This window comes from Bolinopsis microptera, chromosome 5 (assembly GCF_026151205.1).
Source record: "Bolinopsis microptera isolate Bmic1 chromosome 5, MBARI_Bmic_1.0, whole genome shotgun sequence".
Taxonomy (NCBI): Eukaryota; Metazoa; Ctenophora; class Tentaculata; order Lobata; family Bolinopsidae; genus Bolinopsis; species Bolinopsis microptera.
In genome coordinates this window covers 9,130,052-9,152,286 of record NC_087076.1, presented here as the reverse complement: position 1 = coordinate 9,152,286, position 22,235 = coordinate 9,130,052, and the positions used below count along the sequence as shown (strand labels likewise).

Below are 22,235 nucleotides of genomic sequence, written 5' to 3'. Positions count from 1 at the left end.
ACCTAATTTCGTATAACATGCTGGCGCGTATTTTGCGCAAATTTCTTAAAAACCTCCACATAACTATTTCTTATTCCTGTCATCTTTAACATTGAATTAGAATGTTTTGAACTTAAATATGCCTGCTGAACTACTTTCGATGAGTCTTAATGCCTGGAAAACAATAAAGGGGATATACTAGTATAGGGGGTAAATAGTATTGTGAATATAAGGGCGACGGTAATGCTTGCCAGCATTGTGATAAGCATGACATACATTTTTCCGTCTCTAATTGTCAGGCAATTAGAGCTTTAGACTTCGCGAATCCTTATCACTGTAGAGTGTAGACTAAACATTGTCTGATTGTCAATCGCAAACGGATAAGTTGATCCCGATAAGTTGATAAGTCTGATCTGGTGTCAGTGGAACGGGCTTATAGATGCATCTCCGGGCAGAGGCGGCTCGTGGGAGCTGGCTGGCAGTTTTGTTGGGGTCCAATCAATGCACAATGGACTGGGGGGGGGGGGGGGGCTTGGGAGTCGGCTCAAGCTGATCCCTCCAAACTACCGATTACATTATAAGGGCCTTGTTATATGTAATGTGTAACACTTTACAGGCGACAGCAAACAAAAACAAAAACTTATAACATGGTTGAAACAGGACACCACACGTGTACGATCTTAGCCACGCAGTATCATAGCAGTCAATAGTTCAAACTGCAAAGGGTCCTGGACCCTCAAATTGAGGCAAATCATAATAGATTACCTGTAGTGGGATGCGCACGATGTGCTTTGTAACGTTTACAATTAACTATGTGTTAAAACTGCGCGGCTGAGTAGTCCAATGGTAGGGTTGGACTCCCTACAACACAAAATTTCACGAAGATCATGCGTGCGCTTACATTAAAACGTATGATAGTGAATAAAGAGCTTTATATTGCGATTTGTTATTTCCTAACACTATTACTAATTACTATTTCTATTTTAAGCACCAGCCACCAGATAATAATTTTAGGGCGTCCACGGACGCCTGGACGCCCTCAATAGCCGCCTCTGTGACTCCGGGTTAGAATAATTAGCCGGACGGGCGTCGGGCGGGATAGATTCTGGTATTGATAATCCCGGCTCCCGCTGTTAGTTTTTTCCCGCTCAATAAATAACTCCAGCACAGCTTCTATAATCCCGCCCCGTTAATTTGGCTCAACAAGATTTGTTTGGTTTTGATATTCCATGGGCATGAGAATTTCATCCGCGCGCTGTCACGTGTTTTGATGACGTGTATCACGTGACTAACTATAGTTAGTACTATACGACGCACATTGGTAAAAAATGTCACGTGACCTATGCGGCTTAACAGTTAAGGTAAGAACTATAAATACACTAATTGATCTACGTATCGGTTTAATTGCAGGCGCTGGAAAAAATCCAGCACACTTATGCTTACATTACTTGGACTTACATTACTTGGACCAGTTTCAGAACTTGTCTCAACGACGTCGGTTACATTTGTCCGGTAAATTTTGTCGTAGCAATTGCACTGTTTGATATGAGCCATGTATTATAATAGTCGTCTACTTTGATTTTTGATGAACTTCATGACATACTGATCTCATATACATATAGCTAGAATTAGGAATAGTAAAATGTAAAATTTGTTGGTCCTAGCACTATATATAACTTATATAACCCGGAGGGGTTTATAACACACAACACCGGCACACTTAAGTTATATTAAAATATCCCCTCGTGCTAAAGCACGTCGGGATTATTTTCATAATTATCCCTCGTGCTTCGCACTCGAAATTGTAGCATTAGCATAAAATCATTTGACCCAGTCAAAAAAGTTTCAGTTGTATATCTTTTACGGTTTTTGCGGAAAGTCGCGTTAAGTTGATGCCGTGGTGTCAGTAAAATGGCACGGATCCATCCTTTTATTATAATATTATATCGTCTCGCTTTATCCATACCTAGAGATCGAGACTGATCAGTCATCAGATTATGTTTCCGGGAAACAACACTGAAAAGTAAAACTTGAAGCTTGATAGGATGACTTCTTATAAATTATGGTCAATACTTGGAGTTAGAGTAGCTTGGAGTTGGACTTTGAGGACGTCGCCACTTTAATTTGACGCGCCGCGTGAACTACCTTATCGGACCTTATTTGGACGGACATTAATTAAACGCTGGAGGCCCTAACGGTCATTTTAATGTCCGTTCAAATAAAGTCCGTTCATTTAAGGTTCGTCCAAGTTAAAGTCCGTTGAATTTTTTTCAAAAACTTTTCCACTTGAGAACTTTATTGTGCCGTAAGTTATATAATAACGACGAGACGGAAAGCGAAAGGTTCTCCTTGGTCTGCCAGAGGCAAAGAAAACTTTACTAGTATATGATGTTTTCCGTCCAAATAAGGTCCGATCGATAAGGTATTAAACATTTACGGTAAGGTAATGCTTCCCTTGACGATAACTTAGCCTGCGGACTATGTTTCTAAGATAAATATATATATCTCTGCAGCTATTTCTATCCTCAGGATGCCAGATAATGTGAAAAAACACCTCAGTTTATATTGGTCGTTCGCTTTTCTTATTCTGATTCATTCTCGGCAACATTTCGCGCTTTATAGTACAGAAACGGTTATTTAAATTGAGATCATTTCCTCGAGGTCCCCAGGTAAAATTCTTGGGGAGATATAATTATAATTAAATCAATCGTGATGTGGTAGTTGGTGCCCTGATCACTGATAATGACTTGTAAGTTATACTTATATTAATACCCATTACCCAATTACCGGCCATGTCTATATTGGTGCTACGCGTTTCCAAGAAAGCTTGATTACTTGATTCAATTTTTATTCAATTTCCCGTAAAACTAAAATAATTCCTCCTGTCCTACCCCTAGGGCCTAGATACCTCGCAATGTTCACATGTAATAGCAGATAATTCAGGGGTGTAGGAATGATTTTCTGCGCGCCACAGTAAGAATTTCAAAGGTTTTATAAATTTCAATACTATAGTATAGTACTAGTAGTAGTACCGAACAGTGAAAGAAAGCATCCTACTTCCCAAGACCACGGACCTTAGTGACCCTGGCAAGTTTAGGAACATCACTATGACTAACACCAGTGGGAAAGTGGCAATGGGTATGCTAGCTGATAAAATGCTCGACTACATGACCACCAATAAGTACATCGATACCTCTGTGCAAAAAGGCTTCCTGCGCAAGATGCCAGGATGCATAGAACACACACAAGCGCTCATGGAGGAACTGCGGGATGCAAAGAGTAAGAGAAGACAGGTGTATGCAGTATGGGTGGATCTTATGAATGCTTATGGGAGAGTACCCCATGAGCTGATAGTGTTTGCGCTTCGGCACTACAAGTTCCCAGAAGAAGTGGTCCAATATATTGTCAAGTACTACGACGAACTGGTAGTACGGGTGAAGACGAAGAAGTGGAAGAGTGAGTGGTTCTACTACCTAATTGGGTTGTTTCAAGGGGACCCGCTTTCTGTCGTGCTATTCTTAATAGCATTCAACCTACTCTTGGATTTACTTCAGGTCGACAGAACAATGGGATACAAGCCGTCGTTCAGCTCTGAGCCAACTACAAACAGAGCTTTTGCAGATGATCTCACCCTGCTGTCTGACAGACTCGACAAAATGAAGAGGCTGGTCGGGCAAATGGAGGAATTCTTAGCATGGACAAGGACGATGAGAGCTAAACCCAGCAAGTGTATTGCTCTCGGAATGAAGGTAGTGGACAATACCTACAGATCGTTTGACCCTGAGATCATCATTGCAAACGAGAAAGTAGCGTACCTTGGTGACACACCGATAAAGTTCCTTGGTCACTGGATTTACGTCAACCTGGGCCAAGATGAGACGAGAGAGCTAATCACCACTCAACTTTCAGGCCAGCTGGAAAAGGTAGACATGGCGGAGCTCTCTGGACCAAGCAAGTGCTGGATCTACAACCACATGCTAACTAGCAAAGTACAGTGGAATATTATGATATACAACCTCCCAGTATCATTCATCCAGACACTAGAGGCTCTTTGTACCAGATACTTGAAGAAATGGCTTGGAGTTACTACTTCCATATCGAATAGTGTGCTGTACAGATCAAAAGACCACTTTGGACTATCGTTAAAGCAGATCTCCAACCTGTACAAATGTCTACAGGTGTCCAAGGCCTATATGCTGAAGACATCGGTTGACCCCAAAGTGAGGGAGGTTTTCGAGTACAGAGAAAACACCAACAGAGACAAGAAGAGATGGGACTACACCAAGGAGCTGACTAATAGGGAGAGAGACCTCTACTTCAAAGAACTGATTGGCTACGTGCAGACCAGGGAAGGAGCCGGTATTGGATTCGGTGATCAGAGGAGGAAGAAGAACAAAAAGGAGCAACTGGTGGAGATAATTAAGTCTCTGAAAGAAGAGGAGCTCCTTCAAACTCTCTACGATAAGAGAGTCCAAGGAAAGTTTCTAACCTGGAAGAACACCATGCAGCTAGACACTGGCTGGCAAAGCCTGCTGTATACCTTGAGCCCCGAGCTGACAAAGTTCCACCTAAATGCCATCCACGACGTTGCAAGTACACCTAGCAACCTCCAGCTTTGGAACTACAGCTCCACGAACAACTGTCCCCTTTGTGGGCGTCAGCAGTGCAACCTAAAGCACATTCTAACGTGTTGCCCAGTGTCGCTTAAACAAGGAAGGTATAATTGGAGACATGATCAGGTGCTCAGGGTAATCGTGCAACCAATTGCAGAGAAGCTGAGGGAGATAAACAGTGCTACCCCAAAGACAGAAGTAAAGAGAGAGTGGAGGAAGTTCGTATCCGGAAAAGGAACCTACAGGAAACCCGAAGTACGGCTTACAGAAGAACCTCATCTTCTAGAGGAAGGTAACGACTGGAAACTAGTGTTTGATGAGGACGAAAGGACAAGACAATTCCCCCAACATATTGTCAACACAGCTCTCAGACCTGATGTGGTAATATACTCTAACACACTCAGGAAAGTCATCCTGATAGAGCTGACCTGTGGAAACGAGGAGAACTTTGAGGACCAGAGATCCCGGAAAGAGAAGAGATACGAAGAGCTAATGGTGGAGATCGAGACCGCAGGCTGGGAAGGATATCTCTTTACAGTAGAAGTTGGATGTCGTGGATTCTACCACCACACATTACCCCGAATTTTCAACTTCCTTAACATCACCCGGGCAAAGAAGAAGAGGGCACTTAACACAACAGCGGTGGTGTCCCTGAAAGGTTCCTACACTATCTGGCTTAGTCGCTACAACAAGACCTGGAGTGACAACTGGCAGCTGGCTGAAAGACCCTGCCCAGTTTAACCCTGATGAACAGCTGAACGTTGGGCCCTTAAAACGTCGTTGAAAGCTACATCTGGGGTCGTAAGTCCCAGACATCAGAAGAAGTCAGAGAGTGTAGAAGATTCTGCGTCTGAAAAGACTAGAGAATTGAGGTAAATATAGTTGGTTTGGTCTCAAACATGGACATGGATTTGCTCTGCAAGGAGGGAAAGCCTTGACGACGGCTAGGAAAGACTAGTTGACGACTGCCAAAGGCAGATGACGGCATGGAAAGACTGCTGACGGCCTGGAAAGACTGCTGACCACAGGGGAAAGACCCGAAGCTGATTGCCTTAGTAGGGCGATTAGCCGGAATACACGGCAGAGCTGTGTATAACAATCAACACTCCAGCAAACAATAAGAAAAATGCCCACATGATCACTGGACGGGGTGGGAGAATAGATGATCTGACCTCAGGGGAACAGACCCGACAACCTGGTAATGAAACCTCTGAGGCTGAACCACCTAAGGATAAACCTCAAGTATGTGAGTGGTGTGGGAAGGGGTTCAAACAAGTCGCCAAACACCAGTGGAGATGCAAACTGAGACCGCAAGACGAGCTTCGTGCTGCTGAGAATACAGAAACGGAAGTGGATGTTGGACCAGCGGAGGGAGATCGCTACTGTAAGTCGGAGCTGAAGTCAAGCCCGGAATCAAACCACAGTGCTACAATGACAGAAGCCTGCTCAGCTAGTTTCTCTGCGAAAGACAAACCCCCAGAACAGATAGAACTGAAGGATACTCTAAAGTTATCCTTACCACAGGCAAACAAGATGAATGAATGGAAAGGAATTGATGAAGACCTAAGCATTGCCATCGGGAACATCGTGAAGGGTAAAGACCCAGAGAAAGAGCTAAAGACTATGGAGCTTACTATCTACGAGTACTTGGCTGACAGATATGGACAGGAAGAACGGAAACCATACCTTGATAAGCCCAATAAGGAAGGACCAGTCACCAAGACCCTCAGGAAAAAGAAGAAGGACACAGCACGCGAGTATAGAGAGGCTGTGAGAGAGGGCGGAGTCACTTCTGGTGGTGCCAAAGCAGTAAGAGCGCAGTACTGGAGACTAGTGAGAATCCACAACAAGTCTAGGCGTGAACAGTTGAAGAAGAGGAAAAAGAAAGAAAAGAAGAAGGAGACCCAACGCTTCAGGAGGAACCCCTATGACTACAGTAAAAGACTCCTTGATGAGAAGATCTCGGGAGAGCCTACCTTCGGCAAGGAAGAGGCTGACAGATACTACCCCAAGGAATACATGGACCGAGATAGATGTTATGTCTTCGAAAAGATGGCAGGAATACCAGATGCCAAAGACCCAGTGTACCCCTTTGTGTGCACAGTACCTACTTACGAAGAGTTTGAAAAGAAGATCAAAACACGACGCAATGGATCTTCACCAGGGCCCAACGGAGTGCCATACATAGTTTACAAAAGGTGTGCCAGGCTGAGAGAACTATTGTATGCGTGTATTAGTAAACTCTGGTTATCAAACAGTGTCCCCTTGCAGTGGAGAATTGGAGAAAGCATCCTACTTCCCAAGACCACGGACCTTAGTGACCCTGGCAAGTTTAGGAACATCACTATGACTAACACCAGTGGGAAAGTGGCAATGGGTATGCTAGCTGATAAAATGCTCGACTACATGACCACCAATAAGTACATCGATACCTCTGTGCAAAAAGGCTTCCTGCGCAAGATGCCAGGATGCATAGAACACACACAAGCGCTCATGGAGGAACTGCGGGATGCAAAGAGTAAGAGAAGACAGGTGTATGCAGTATGGGTGGATCTTATGAATGCTTATGGGAGAGTACCCCATGAGCTGATAGTGTTTGCGCTTCGGCACTACAAGTTCCCAGAAGAAGTGGTCCAATATATTGTCAAGTACTACGACGAACTGGTAGTACGGGTGAAGACGAAGAAGTGGAAGAGTGAGTGGTTCTACTACCTAATTGGGTTGTTTCAAGGGGACCCGCTTTCTGTCGTGCTATTCTTAATAGCATTCAACCTACTCTTGGATTTACTTCAGGTCGACAGAACAATGGGATACAAGCCGTCGTTCAGCTCTGAGCCAACTACAAACAGAGCTTTTGCAGATGATCTCACCCTGCTGTCTGACAGACTCGACAAAATGAAGAGGCTGGTCGGGCAAATGGAGGAATTCTTAGCATGGACAAGGACGATGAGAGCTAAACCCAGCAAGTGTATTGCTCTCGGAATGAAGGTAGTGGACAATACCTACAGATCGTTTGACCCTGAGATCATCATTGCAAACGAGAAAGTAGCGTACCTTGGTGACACACCGATAAAGTTCCTTGGTCACTGGATTTACGTCAACCTGGGCCAAGATGAGACGAGAGAGCTAATCACCACTCAACTTTCAGGCCAGCTGGAAAAGGTAGACATGGCGGAGCTCTCTGGACCAAGCAAGTGCTGGATCTACAACCACATGCTAACTAGCAAAGTACAGTGGAATATTATGATATACAACCTCCCAGTATCATTCATCCAGACACTAGAGGCTCTTTGTACCAGATACTTGAAGAAATGGCTTGGAGTTACTACTTCCATATCGAATAGTGTGCTGTACAGATCAAAAGACCACTTTGGACTATCGTTAAAGCAGATCTCCAACCTGTACAAATGTCTACAGGTGTCCAAGGCCTATATGCTGAAGACATCGGTTGACCCCAAAGTGAGGGAGGTTTTCGAGTACAGAGAAAACACCAACAGAGACAAGAAGAGATGGGACTACACCAAGGAGCTGACTAATAGGGAGAGAGACCTCTACTTCAAAGAACTGATTGGCTACGTGCAGACCAGGGAAGGAGCCGGTATTGGATTCGGTGATCAGAGGAGGAAGAAGAACAAAAAGGAGCAACTGGTGGAGATAATTAAGTCTCTGAAAGAAGAGGAGCTCCTTCAAACTCTCTACGATAAGAGAGTCCAAGGAAAGTTTCTAACCTGGAAGAACACCATGCAGCTAGACACTGGCTGGCAAAGCCTGCTGTATACCTTGAGCCCCGAGCTGACAAAGTTCCACCTAAATGCCATCCACGACGTTGCAAGTACACCTAGCAACCTCCAGCTTTGGAACTACAGCTCCACGAACAACTGTCCCCTTTGTGGGCGTCAGCAGTGCAACCTAAAGCACATTCTAACGTGTTGCCCAGTGTCGCTTAAACAAGGAAGGTATAATTGGAGACATGATCAGGTGCTCAGGGTAATCGTGCAACCAATTGCAGAGAAGCTGAGGGAGATAAACAGTGCTACCCCAAAGACAGAAGTAAAGAGAGAGTGGAGGAAGTTCGTATCCGGAAAAGGAACCTACAGGAAACCCGAAGTACGGCTTACAGAAGAACCTCATCTTCTAGAGGAAGGTAACGACTGGAAACTAGTGTTTGATGAGGACGAAAGGACAAGACAATTCCCCCAACATATTGTCAACACAGCTCTCAGACCTGATGTGGTAATATACTCTAACACACTCAGGAAAGTCATCCTGATAGAGCTGACCTGTGGAAACGAGGAGAACTTTGAGGACCAGAGATCCCGGAAAGAGAAGAGATACGAAGAGCTAATGGTGGAGATCGAGACCGCAGGCTGGGAAGGATATCTCTTTACAGTAGAAGTTGGATGTCGTGGATTCTACCACCACACATTACCCCGAATTTTCAACTTCCTTAACATCACCCGGGCAAAGAAGAAGAGGGCACTTAACACAACAGCGGTGGTGTCCCTGAAAGGTTCCTACACTATCTGGCTTAGTCGCTACAACAAGACCTGGAGTGACAACTGGCAGCTGGCTGAAAGACCCTGCCCAGTTTAACCCTGATGAACAGCTGAACGTTGGGCCCTTAAAACGTCGTTGAAAGCTACATCTGGGGTCGTAAGTCCCAGACATCAGAAGAAGTCAGAGAGTGTAGAAGATTCTGCGTCTGAAAAGACTAGAGAATTGAGGTAAATATAGTTGGTTTGGTCCCTTGAAGGCAATCATTTTTGAGCATTTTGCTCGTGCAAAACGCCTGGAAGCAATTTTGCAATAGAGAAATTTTTGAATTATGCTTACATGTTACACTGTACACCATTAAAATATTCTCTAAAAAAATATAACTACTAGTATATGATGTTTTCAAGGGTTCAAAAAGTCAACGAAATTATGGCATTCAACAACATAGTTTGTTGAGCTAGTCCCCGCCAACATGCAACATGACAAACTTGTTCCAGCCTCTAGATATTACGGTAAATCGTGTTGCCAAGGACAAATTGTCCGACGTTGTTATAGTTCATATTACTCAGGGGAGGTAATGAAACAGTGCTAGGAAAGCTCCACGTGATGTTAAGGTATTAACCTAAAGTTATCTAAGATAAAACCACTTCACGCCGAATAGCTTTACTTGTAAAAGTTAACACTGAAATGCAGGACCGGGGTAGTTTGATAAAAAAGGTTTCCATAAAGCTCGAAATCACTGAGGCTTTAAGCATGGACTATTTCAATTTCATGCACGAAAACCCATTTGATGAAGATGATATGTGATATTAGACACTGATCATGTACACTTATTTTAACATTTTTACTGCTTAACGACTGCTTTTCTTACTTACTAGTTACTGACTACTGTTAGTGTATAAAAAATGGATTTAAAAATCAATTGCTGAAATTAAAAAAAAGTTAAGAAAAACGAAAAAAATTCGGTTTTTCGATGGTTTTGAATGCCTTCTAGCGTTCATAATCATATTAATGTCCGTTCATAATTATCTCCGTTCATTTAATGTCCGTCCAAGTGGAAAAATTTTTGAAAAAAATTCAACGGACTTTAACTTGGACGGAGCTTAAATGAACGGACTTTATTTGAACGGACATTAAGATGACCGTTAGGGCCTCCAGCGTTCAAATAATATAAATATCCGTCCAAATAAGGTCCGATCGATAAGGTATTAAACATTTACGGTAAGGTAATGCTTCCCTTGACGATAACTTAGCCTGCGGACTATGTTTCTAAGATAAATATATATATCTCTGCAGCTATTTCTATCCTCAGGATGCCAGATAATGTGAAAAAACACCTCAGTTTATATTGGTCGTTCGCTTTTCTTATTCTGATTCATTCTCGGCAACATTTCGCGCTTTATAGTACAGAAACGGTTATTTAAATTGAGATCATTTCCTCGAGGTCCCCAGGTAAAATTCTTGGGGAGATATAATTATAATTAAATCAATCGTGATGTGGTAGTTGGTGCCCTGATCACTGATAATGACTTGTAAGTTATACTTATATTAATACCCATTACCCAATTACCGGCCATGTCTATATTGGTGCTACGCGTTTCCAAGAAAGCTTGATTACTTGATTCAATTTTTATTCAATTTCCCGTAAAACTAAAATAATTCCTCCTGTCCTACCCCTAGGGCCTAGATACCTCGCAATGTTCACATGTAATAGCAGATAATTCAGGGGTGTAGGAATGATTTTCTGCGCGCCACAGTAAGAATTTCAAAGGTTTTATAAATTTCAATACTATAGTATAGTACTAGTAGTAGTACCGAACAGTAAAAGTTTATTGAAGGCAATCATTTTTGAGCATTTTGCTCGTGCAAAACGCCTGGAAGCAATTTTGCAATAGAGAAATTTTTGAATTATGCTTACATGTTACACTGTACACCATTAAAATATTTTCTAAAAAAATATAACTACTAGTATATGATGTTTTCAAGGGTTCAAAAAGTCAACGAAATTATGGCGCCCTCAACAACATATTTCATGAGCTATAGTCCCCGCCAACATGCAACATGACAAACTTGTTCCAGCCTCTAGATATTACGGTAAATCGTGTTGCCAAGGACATTGTCCGACGTTGTTATAGTTCATATTACTCAGGGGAGGTAATGAAACAGTGCTAGGAAAGCTCCACGTGATGTTAAGGTTAACCTAAAGTTATCTATTAGGGGTCGTTCACATATTACGTAATCAGCCGAGGGGGGAGGGGGGTTTCCAAATGCTTACGGTTGATTAAGCCTAAGGGGGGGGGGGGGGGTGGGGGGTTTCGGCCGTTGATTACGTAATCAAAAATTTTGTTACCCTCTAGAATAATAACAATTTGACAATATTTTAATTCAAATTCCACTCAATTTCACTCTGATAGTGATATAAAAATTTAGAAATTGATCGAATATCCGGCTATAATAGTAAGTTTAAAAGGTGCTTGGCTGGATATCATAACAATGATTTCGGCTCATCGATGATAGCATGATCAGGGTAGCATGAAACGTAGAGAAAAGTGTTTTCTAGGAAAAAAGTCAAGGTGGGGGGGGGGGGGGGCCGGGGGCCGGGGGGGGGGGTCAGGCCATGATTACGTAATATTGCTGTCAGGAGGGGGGGGGTTTGGGACTTGATTACGGTTGATTACGGAAGTGGGGAGGGGGTAAAAATTGCTAAAATATTGATTACGTAATATGTGAACGACCCCTAAGATAAAACCACTTCACGCCGAATGGCTTGTAAAAGTTAAGTACACTGAAATGCAGGACCGGGGTAGTTTGATTAAAAAGTGGTTTCTATAAAGCTAGAAATCACTGATGCTTTAATTTGATGAAGATGATATGTGATATTAATAAACACTGATCCGTTCATAATTATGTCCGTTCATTTAATGTCCGTCCAAATAAGGTCCGATAAGGTATTATTCTTGCTTAATCGCATCAAGATCGTTCCTTTGCAGAGCAACGATCTGGAAAGGTTGATATATCGTCAATCAAGGTCACTACGTACAAATAAAAGTGTAAACTTCCATCAATTGGACTTGGAGTGGTGTTGCAAAATATTATTCAGTTTTCATGTTCAGGCACGAATCGGAATACCATATTTTGTAGGGAGGAATACATTTTGTAGGGAGGAATACATACAATACGTAATAGTGCTACTTTATGGACTGTGACACTGGACGCTGAAGATACTAGAAGATATAGGCCTAGGGCTAGGGATTGGGGCACGATTCAACATAAAAATAGCTGTTGCATTGGTTTTCAGCCCTGTAGTTCCATACATGCTGCAGATCATTTCTTCCGACAGTGATTTTCACATGTAATAGCAGATAATTCAGGGGTGTAGGAATGATTTTCTGCGCGCCACAGTAAGAATTTCAAAGGTTTTATAAATTTCAATACTATAGTATAGTACTAGTAGTAGTACCGAACAGTAAAAGTTTATTGAAGGCAATCATTTTTGAGCATTTTGCTCGTGCAAAACGCCTGGAAGCAATTTTGCAATAGAGAAATTTTTGAATTATGCTTACATGTTACACTGTACACCATTAAAATATTTTCTAAAAAAATATAACTACTAGTATATGATGTTTTCAAGGGTTCAAAAAGTCAACGAAATTATGGCGCCCTCAACAACATATTTCATGAGCTATAGTCCCCGCCAACATGCAACATGACAAACTTGTTCCAGCCTCTAGATATTACGGTAAATCGTGTTGCCAAGGACATTGTCCGACGTTGTTATAGTTCATATTACTCAGGGGAGGTAATGAAACAGTGCTAGGAAAGCTCCACGTGATGTTAAGGTTAACCTAAAGTTATCTATTAGGGGTCGTTCACATATTACGTAATCAGCCGAGGGGGGAGGGGGGTTTCCAAATGCTTACGGTTGATTAAGCCTAAGGGGGGGGGGGGGGGGGGGTGGGGGGTTTCGGCCGTTGATTACGTAATCAAAAATTTTGTTACCCTCTAGAATAATAACAATTTGACAATATTTTAATTCAAATTCCACTCAATTTCACTCTGATAGTGATATAAAAATTTAGAAATTGATCGAATATCCGGCTATAATAGTAAGTTTAAAAGGTGCTTGGCTGGATATCATAACAATGATTTCGGCTCATCGATGATAGCATGATCAGGGTAGCATGAAACGTAGAGAAAAGTGTTTTCTAGGAAAAAAGTCAAGGTGGGGGGGGGGGGGGGGGCCGGGGGCCGGGGGGGGGGTCAGGCCATGATTACGTAATATTGCTGTCAGGAGGGGGGGGGGGGTTTGGGACTTGATTACGGTTGATTACGGAAGTGGGGAGGGGGTAAAAATTGCTAAAATATTGATTACGTAATATGTGAACGACCCCTAAGATAAAACCACTTCACGCCGAATGGCTTGTAAAAGTTAAGTACACTGAAATGCAGGACCGGGGTAGTTTGATTAAAAAGTGGTTTCTATAAAGCTAGAAATCACTGATGCTTTAATTTGATGAAGATGATATGTGATATTAATAAACACTGATCCGTTCATAATTATGTCCGTTCATTTAATGTCCGTCCAAATAAGGTCCGATAAGGTATTATTCTTGCTTAATCGCATCAAGATCGTTCCTTTGCAGAGCAACGATCTGGAAAGGTTGATATATCGTCAATCAAGGTCACTACGTACAAATAAAAGTGTAAACTTCCATCAATTGGACTTGGAGTGGTGTTGCAAAATATTATTCAGTTTTCATGTTCAGGCACGAATCGGAATACCATATTTTGTAGGGAGGAATACATTTTGTAGGGAGGAATACATACAATACGTAATAGTGCTACTTTATGGACTGTGACACTGGACGCTGAAGATACTAGAAGATATAGGCCTAGGGCTAGGGATTGGGGCACGATTCAACATAAAAATAGCTGTTGCATTGGTTTTCAGCCCTGTAGTTCCATACATGCTGCAGATCATTTCTTCCGACAGTGATTTTCGGGAGCAGGACTCTAGAGCGGACTGCGGAGGACTCTAGAGCGGGGGACTGTAGAGAGGACTTGGTCGGAAGTAGGACCCTAGAGCGGAGTCCAGGAAGTGACCGGGAATCCCGGTACCGGGATTGGCAATTTTGAGCTATCCCGGTCCCGGTCCCGGTCCCGGTCAACCGGGTCAAGTCACATTTTTCATCCCGGTCCCAGTCCCGGTCAAATGCTGATTTATGATCCCGGTCCCGGTCCCGGTCCCGGTTAATTCAGGATTCTTGGTCCCGGTCCCGGTCCCGGTCCCGGTCAATCACTCAAATTTGCCGGGATTTTGACCGGGATCTTTTACATAATTTCATTCTGATTCACTGTGATTTTAAGTTTTTACTTTCATTCATTGTGAATTTCATCTTTAAACAACCTCTGAGCCAAATAAAACAATGTTTGAAATTGCTAAACAAGTTTAGGTAACTATTATCGTTAGTCGTTACATAACTCATAAGCAATAAGTGCAAACTAACATCAAGTTTTCAATTCGGGCTACGCCCAATTGTCAATTGGAATTGGAGAATGAAACTGTTGAATAATTTGAGGGATGATCATTGATTGAGGAATGAGGAATGAGGGTGAACTTGAGTAATCAGTACATGAACATTATTGGTGTAGTACATTAGGCCCATGCCCCATATTGACGGTTTTTAAAAGTTTTTTCTAATTTAATATTCTAGTTATTACTTATTCAAATTGTTCAATTATAATGTACGGTTCAATTATAATGTACCGTAAATGAAAGTTGCAGCTTTCAATATGAGAATACCAGTTTTCAGTTTTGGTCCCGGTCATCCCGGTCATCCCGGTCAAATCCCGGTAATCCCGGTAAAATCCCGGTCATCCCGGTAAAATTGGATTGTTGGTCCCGGTCCCGGTCCCGGTCCCGGTAAGATAGAAATCCCAGAAATTATTGGTCCCGGTCCCGGTCCCGGTCACGGTAAATTGATAATCTCAGTCCCGGTCCCGGTCCCGGTCCCGGTCAAGTCACATTTTGTATCCCGGTCCCGGTCCCGGTCCCGGTCAGGCCTAAAATCATGTCCCGGTCACCTCCTGGCGGAGTCAAATCGCCAGGGTAGAACTCTAGAGCGGAACTCCCTTACAGGACCCATACTAATACTATGAGGATTCTAGAGCGGTACCCCGTACCCACAGGCAAATTTTATTTTTAGAGCGGTTAGAAATTTGAAAGCGGACTGTAGAACGGACTTGGTCAGAAGATTTAAATCAGATTAGATACAACTCGTGATTGATTATTACAGTCGTGTCTCGTGACATTAGAATAAGTCATGGAGTTGTTGAAGCAGAAAATTGTCCAAGATCAATTCCAGTCCAAACCCTGGAAACATGACATAAAAGATTCGTTTTTACTTGTTTGAATGAAAAGCACTAATACATCATATCATATTGTAATTTTTAGATACGTTAGACAATTGTTCGGTATAAACTTCTTCCATTTGACTGAAATATCCTCATGCTACTCTAAAATGCAAAGAAAAATCTTTGATAAAGAGGTATAATTATGAACTGGTCGTATCGATGTGATTTCGCTAAGCGAAATACTGCACTGATCAAGCAGATCATTTAGGAATGAGGATCTCATCGCGTGACACTTTAGCACCTATGACCTACTAAGGGTATCTTATGTTCAGTCTGGTGACAGGGTATGATCCAGATCAGATCCCATCGCATAGCGGTTCTTGTTAGTGATTTCGATAGTGCAGTATAAATGTCAAGGAGAATTTAGTTTTAGTATATAACATTCGATTCCTACTCCTCTTTACAACTATCTACAATATGCAGAGTAACAGTCATTCCTAATTTCCTCAACTCCTCCTGAGAAGCCCATCGTCATCCGGGGACGAACTTGTTCTGCAATGAGTACGGGAGAACGGACTGAAGAAGGCCTACGACGAAGGAATTAACAGCCCCCTTACCAATTCCTGGACTCCAGGTCTTGTTCGAGCGTGGATACGTAGACTTATGCAGCTTGCCTTTCTCCCAGTGGACGATGTTCTCTCTTCTTTAATGGAGCTTCTAGATCTCATCCCCTCCAACCTTGGCCTCGACGACTTCCTTAACTACTTCATGACGACTTGGGTACAGGGAGTTTCCACCGCTCGTAGCACCAAACCTGCCCGCTTTCGTCCGCAATCCTGGAACCTCGTCGACCGGACTACCTGCAACCTCAACAAGACAAACAACTACGCAGAGGCCTTTAACAGAAAGTTTGCAGCAATGATGGGACACTCGAACCTAACTATCCTTTCTTCAAGCCGTCTACATAGAACAGTCCACTACGGATGAGATGATGCTCAAGGGGAGTTACGGCCACGGGGATGCTCCTCCTGCAAAACGAGCCCGTCAGCTTACTAAGGAACGCCGACTGGCACATTTAGTAGAAGTCTACGACGATCAGGACCTTGTCTCCCACCTTGTTGAGGAACGTGATGATCGAGGAGTGAACTATTTTCAGATATTTGATTCGCAGCATTAATGTATGAAATGAAATGAAATTGAGCATTTTTATCCCGCTTATATCAACAATCCAAATAAAAAATAAAGATTGCCGATGTCAAAGCGGCTGGCCTCGCGATATAATCCAAAACTAGATACTCAATATATGAATATACTAGTAACAAATATAAAAACCAAAAGTACTTATTTGACATGTTTTGGAAAACACGGTAAAAACTTATGGACGTATATCACTCATTATTATGTATCACTCTCTACCAACTTGTCCTCACTACAAATATTACCACTTCTGATATAATAATGTTTTTTTGTGTCTTCTTTGGCTATCTGTTTCATTTCCAAGACCAACCGCTGATGGATAGCTCGATCTTCAGGTGATCGATCTGGAGATATGAAAACAGTTTTGTGATCTTCACACAGTCTCAATTTTTTGGCATTTACTAATATCTGATGAACGGTACTAGAATTACCTAGCGAAACTTTGACTGGTCTCGTCTTGTCGGCTGATTTCCTCCCAACCCGGATAGCTGCAAAACGTGGTTTTTCATCAATCTGCTGAAAAATCATGTCAACTTTATCGCACAGTTTCTCTTCATCAGTCTCCTTCAAACCAAAGATGAGCACATTCCTACTACGATCCTCTTCCGATACAGCATTCTGTACAACCTTTTTCAAACTCTCTTCTGTAAGCACAGGTGCAGTTTTAGACACAGCTTGACTGTATAACTTCATCTCAGCTTGGACAGTGTCTTGAACGGTGGTCTTGACGGTGGAGTGCACGGATTCCAACTGCTTCGATTTGATTTCCAGAAGTTCAGCCTGCAGCTTGATAACTGCTTTGCGATCGGATAAGATCGCTCTTCAACTCCTCCATATCTTTCTTGATATCCAGATACGTACTTATATGACCACTGGAAGTCTGATACGCAAAATACAAAAGTTTTACTAAAACTGACTTCACTGGCTTTTTTGAACGTTTCAACTGAAAACTCTGATTTGTTGTCACAGTCCGTAGCTTCCAACAGTTTAGTGATCCAACCGTTATAGTCCTCATTCTCTTCGGTAATGCAGGTAGAGTAAAATGACAATCTTTGTAGAGTATCCATTTCCTCCATCGTGTACTTGTACTTGTATAAAGTAAAAACACAGTACCAGCACAATGGCAGTTGTAATGTAGCGATAAAATAGAGATAATAGAGCTAGATTATCAACACGTAACAAAAACTGCACTCAAGATAATATCTTGAGTGCAGTTTTTGTTACGTGTTGATAATCTAGCTCTATTATCTCTATCTTGACAAGATATATGATAAGTTTTATCAATTTTATCATCATTATGTGACAACTGTTATTAAATTTAATCATTGATTAAAAAACATAACTCAATCTTAAAAACTAACTTTACTCTCAAATTTCTAACCGCTCTAGAGTTCCGCTCTAGAGACGAGTCCTACCCTGGCGATTTGACTCCGCTCTAGGGTCCTACTTCCGACCAAGTCCGCTCTACAGTCCCCCGCTCCAGTCCTACAGCCTGATTTTCAGTTCCTGGGCTTACAAGCACAATCTTGCACTTCCAATTATTTGGAACCCGTCTTTGATTTCACCACACCTCCTTCTGGATCTGGTCAAGATTGGTACACGTTTTTTTTGCATTGGAATATTTTTTTCTTTTAAGTTGGGCAAGACAGTATCGTAATTATTTTCCTCGCAAAGAAGATATCCGTAAAAAAGGGACCTGTCGGTAAAACTAAAACCACGATATTCAGTGCCAATGTTATTTCCATACGCCTCAATTTTTGTTAAAATCAGTATGTAGCTATATTTATAACTCATTTTACTTTAATTTGTGCAATTAACTAAAAGTATGTTTTTTGAGTTTTCAAAGTTTCTTCAAAAGTTATATTTCTGTTACAGTCTCCGCAGAAGGTATGTACTGTCCAAACTGAAAAAAAAAACACAATAAACCATGGCACTTGGTCCGATATGAATCAACAACTGTCATATATGTAACAAGTATACGGACCCACAATCGGACCAATTTAATAGTGAATTGTTGGAATTAAATTCAGAATGAGAAACCGAACCTGATAACCGTATGTGTCGTTGTGATGTGTATTGTGTTTGTTACTGCACTACTGCAGGCAATCACAGGGGCAGGAATAACAAGTCTTTTGAATAGGCGCACCTGTATATTTCATCCATTGAATTACTTTCATATAGTTATACAAATCAATTGTTTGCTATTTGTTAAAACTATCCATGATAAATACAGATAAGGGAAGATATGTTTGACTTTTGTTAAGTGTTTCTAATATCGGCCCTTTTCATGAACGGCCTTATTTCAGCAATTTGCCCTTTCTGATATTCATAATAATGGCAATGCCCGCTTACCATTTCTGTCCAATCATAATTTTGAATCTCAAATCTGTACATTACTCTTACACTTCACTATAAGTATATCAATATGAGAGAAGTGTACGAACACATCCTATGTGATGACACAGTTCGCACTGTAGCTGTGGTAATGATACAGCTGTGCCTGTATATATAACACGTGGGCACCATTACAAAATTATAGTGCATAGTGGTGATTTACAGGACTAATCACAATTCTCGAGCACTGGCCGTTATTTCTGTTAATTATAATTAAATGTTAGTGTGGTTTAACTTTAGTTTGTACAGTTTCAGCTCGGATTTTATAGTTGAAATTGCAGTTTGACCGAGCTATCATGCATTTTACAAGCATTCAAAGTACGGCTGATCGCCATCATGCACGGATCCCACTCATTATCATAGAAAATATAGTGGCGGAATTGTAAATATTCTGCAGGCCTAAGTTCAGCAGGCCTAAGGCTAAAATGATCGAACACGAGTCAAGTGCCACACTTTTCATTCGAAATGGTTACTGGTACAAGTACACTGTACTGTAGGAGTAATTGATCGTGTGTGGACTGTAGTGTAACCACCTCGAAATTCTTTGTTCTTGCAGTTGGAATTTTGAAACTATTACACTTCCAGAAGGCCAACACAGAAATAGACTACATGAATGTCTGAATGATGAATTCAGGATTCTGCATGAAGAAAAAAGGCACGGCATGAATCGCATAAGAGGTCAATTATATCAGATATTTAAAACAGATCAAAAACTATATTTTAAACTTTAATTGAGCTTGAATGCATTAAAAAGTGCGTTTATTCGTTTTATAGTTTTATTACAGAACCAGAGTTTATTGAATTATAATTATATCATAAGACTTGAAATGGCCGAAACAATTTCGGTTTGTCAAAGAACAAAGGAAGTTAATGTAACTTAGCTACGTAATCACGCAACATTGAATAATATTGTTTACTATATTAAGTATAATAATTATACGAATAAGTCCAGCGAATTATTTATTACTTGTTAACGTTATTGTGGACTTATCAGATTTTCTGTAGGGCATTTATAGCGGCACTGTGCTGTTTAATTTTGTTCAGAACTTCGTAATGGTAGTTTGTTTAAATTATTATATAATTTTAATTGAGCTTAAATGCAACAAGAGCTACATAAAAAAGGTTTATACTGTATGAAACTTCGAAGAGTGGGTGAAATCCAATCGCGCCCTTCTTTGCTGATCTTTCAGTCCACCGAATTTGATATATTAAAGTCTAACCGTTTTAACAGTTATAGTATACATTTTTTCTTTAAACGCTCTGAAAAATTACATAAGCCTCATGTGGAGCGAGGAGTAAAAATATGATGCAACAGCTCAATGTAGCTAGCTTAACTTCATTTGAGTCTGAGGTGATGAGATTAGCTGCAAAAATAGATGATGACTGAAATTTGCCAGTTTTTTCTACAGATACACTGTTAAAACAAATATTTGAGAAAAGGAATTCAACTATGATCACTGTAACTTGTACGTGATAGCTGAAAGGAAACATTGGCACCAAGCACTCTCACTGCTGGATGACACGATTCATCACCAAAACGATGAATCTTATCATATAGGGGACCTATAATCGTAGAGGATTGCAGATGCCCCGGCAAATCACATTATTTAGAGTCCAGGTTGTGCCTCTGAGGTTGTTCCTCTGAGGTTGTACCTCTGAGGTTGTACCTCTGAGCCTGCTACTACTGTAGGAAGTACAAACTTAGGCTGAATAAAAAGCTTAGATACTTTTGATGTAACTTTAAGGTCTATACATACGAGAGTTAGGGTTAATTTTAAGTAAATTTGTTGATAAATATTCGTGTTTAATGTATGTGCACGATCAAATTTTATTAAACGATAAAGTGAGTTTGTTGATGTTATTTAGTGATTATGAGCGAATATATTGTACAGTGTGCGATATCAGATATATGCACTCATAATCACTAATAATAATCACTCACAATCATAAAATATGGGCGTGGCCTGTGCCAGTGTTTCCTGTTCGAGTTGAACTTGAAGCTCCAAAATTAGTTTGGTAGTTAATGGACCTTGGGAACAACAGATCACAGATAAGCCGGAGGTAGCAATAACTTAACAATATTTTGTTATTATGAACCTCCCTTTTGTATTTGTACAGTGTACAACTAGTTGTAATACCTTATCATTTTACCCTTTTAACAGTCATATTGTATTACTAGAGGCAGAGCTCTGAGTGTTGATTTTAACCGTATTCTTGACATTAGCTACCAGTACCTCATTTTTACCTTAAGGTCGATACTTGATTCCTAAACAGTAATAGATATTTGCTATATCATTCGTAGGACTTGCTTTATTCATGCGCCAAAAATGTCAGCCACGAAATGTATGAATGTTCCGTACTGTATTTTTAGGAAATCTCAAATCTCAAGTATACTCATTAGTTCAACTCCATGCGATAGAATGCCAGAATTGCTTCATACAATATATTTATAGAGTATATAAAGAGTATATAACATATAATATGTATCATATATAAAGCGTCATCGAGTATATTTTACTTAGCTGCATGTCATGTTTACGAAATAATGAAAAGCAGGGAAATCATAACTCCAATTGTAACTCCTCCATTTTGACACGTTACTTTTCAATTTCCTCTCTCACTATAAGCATTTTGTCGCTCGATCGAACTTATTTATACATTTTAGAATGATGTGAATCCTTTGTAACGTCAAGCTGTCTATATATACATCTGTATTATCAACTTTGTTGCACGAAATCCATGCACTTCGGATTTTCTACCTTGTATCGTATTTTATTTTTAATACGCCATCTCCCATTTTTAGTTCGATTTCAGGAAGCTTTGTTTTTACATTTATATGAATATCGAAATTCATACTATAAATGAAACAACTTTATTGAATAGAATAAGATAGCACCTTTAGTTAGTATAGCTAAATAGCGTATTCATTTTAGATTGAAAGGTTGGTTCAAAAGTCGGTTGAAAGAACTAAATTGCACAATACTGCATTCCGTCAATACAAACTGTGGATTCTCTTTGCTAACGTTTGTAAACTAAACAAGTATACAGATATGCTTGTTAAGTAATTATAATAGTGAATAGAGATAGAGAAAATCCGCAAATTGTAGTTTATTGACCAAATATCGCATCATTCAACCGTCCTTTCTACATCATTTTGTATCATCATTTCGATCGACCAATGAATATACATTACACGCGACTAAA

At 40.9% G+C, this 22,235-nt stretch overlaps 3 protein-coding genes across 4 annotated transcripts in view; 2 read left to right on the top strand and 1 right to left on the bottom strand.

Annotated features, from left to right (window-relative positions):
- The window catches only part of LOC134816159 (uncharacterized), a 99,269-nt gene that overhangs the window by 67,405 nt on the left and 9,629 nt on the right, over positions 1–22,235 (bottom strand). The gene's annotated exons all lie outside the window — the stretch shown is intronic.
- On the top strand, positions 3,087–5,333 carry LOC134815423 (uncharacterized). Its single transcript, XM_063823958.1, has one exon. The coding sequence runs from the start codon at positions 3,087–3,089 to the stop codon at positions 5,331–5,333; it is 2,247 nt and encodes a 748-aa protein (XP_063680028.1).
- Positions 5,727–9,185, top strand: LOC134815422 (uncharacterized). The gene has a single exon (XM_063823957.1). It carries the CDS (start codon positions 5,727–5,729, stop codon positions 9,183–9,185), a length of 3,459 nt encoding a protein of 1,152 aa, XP_063680027.1.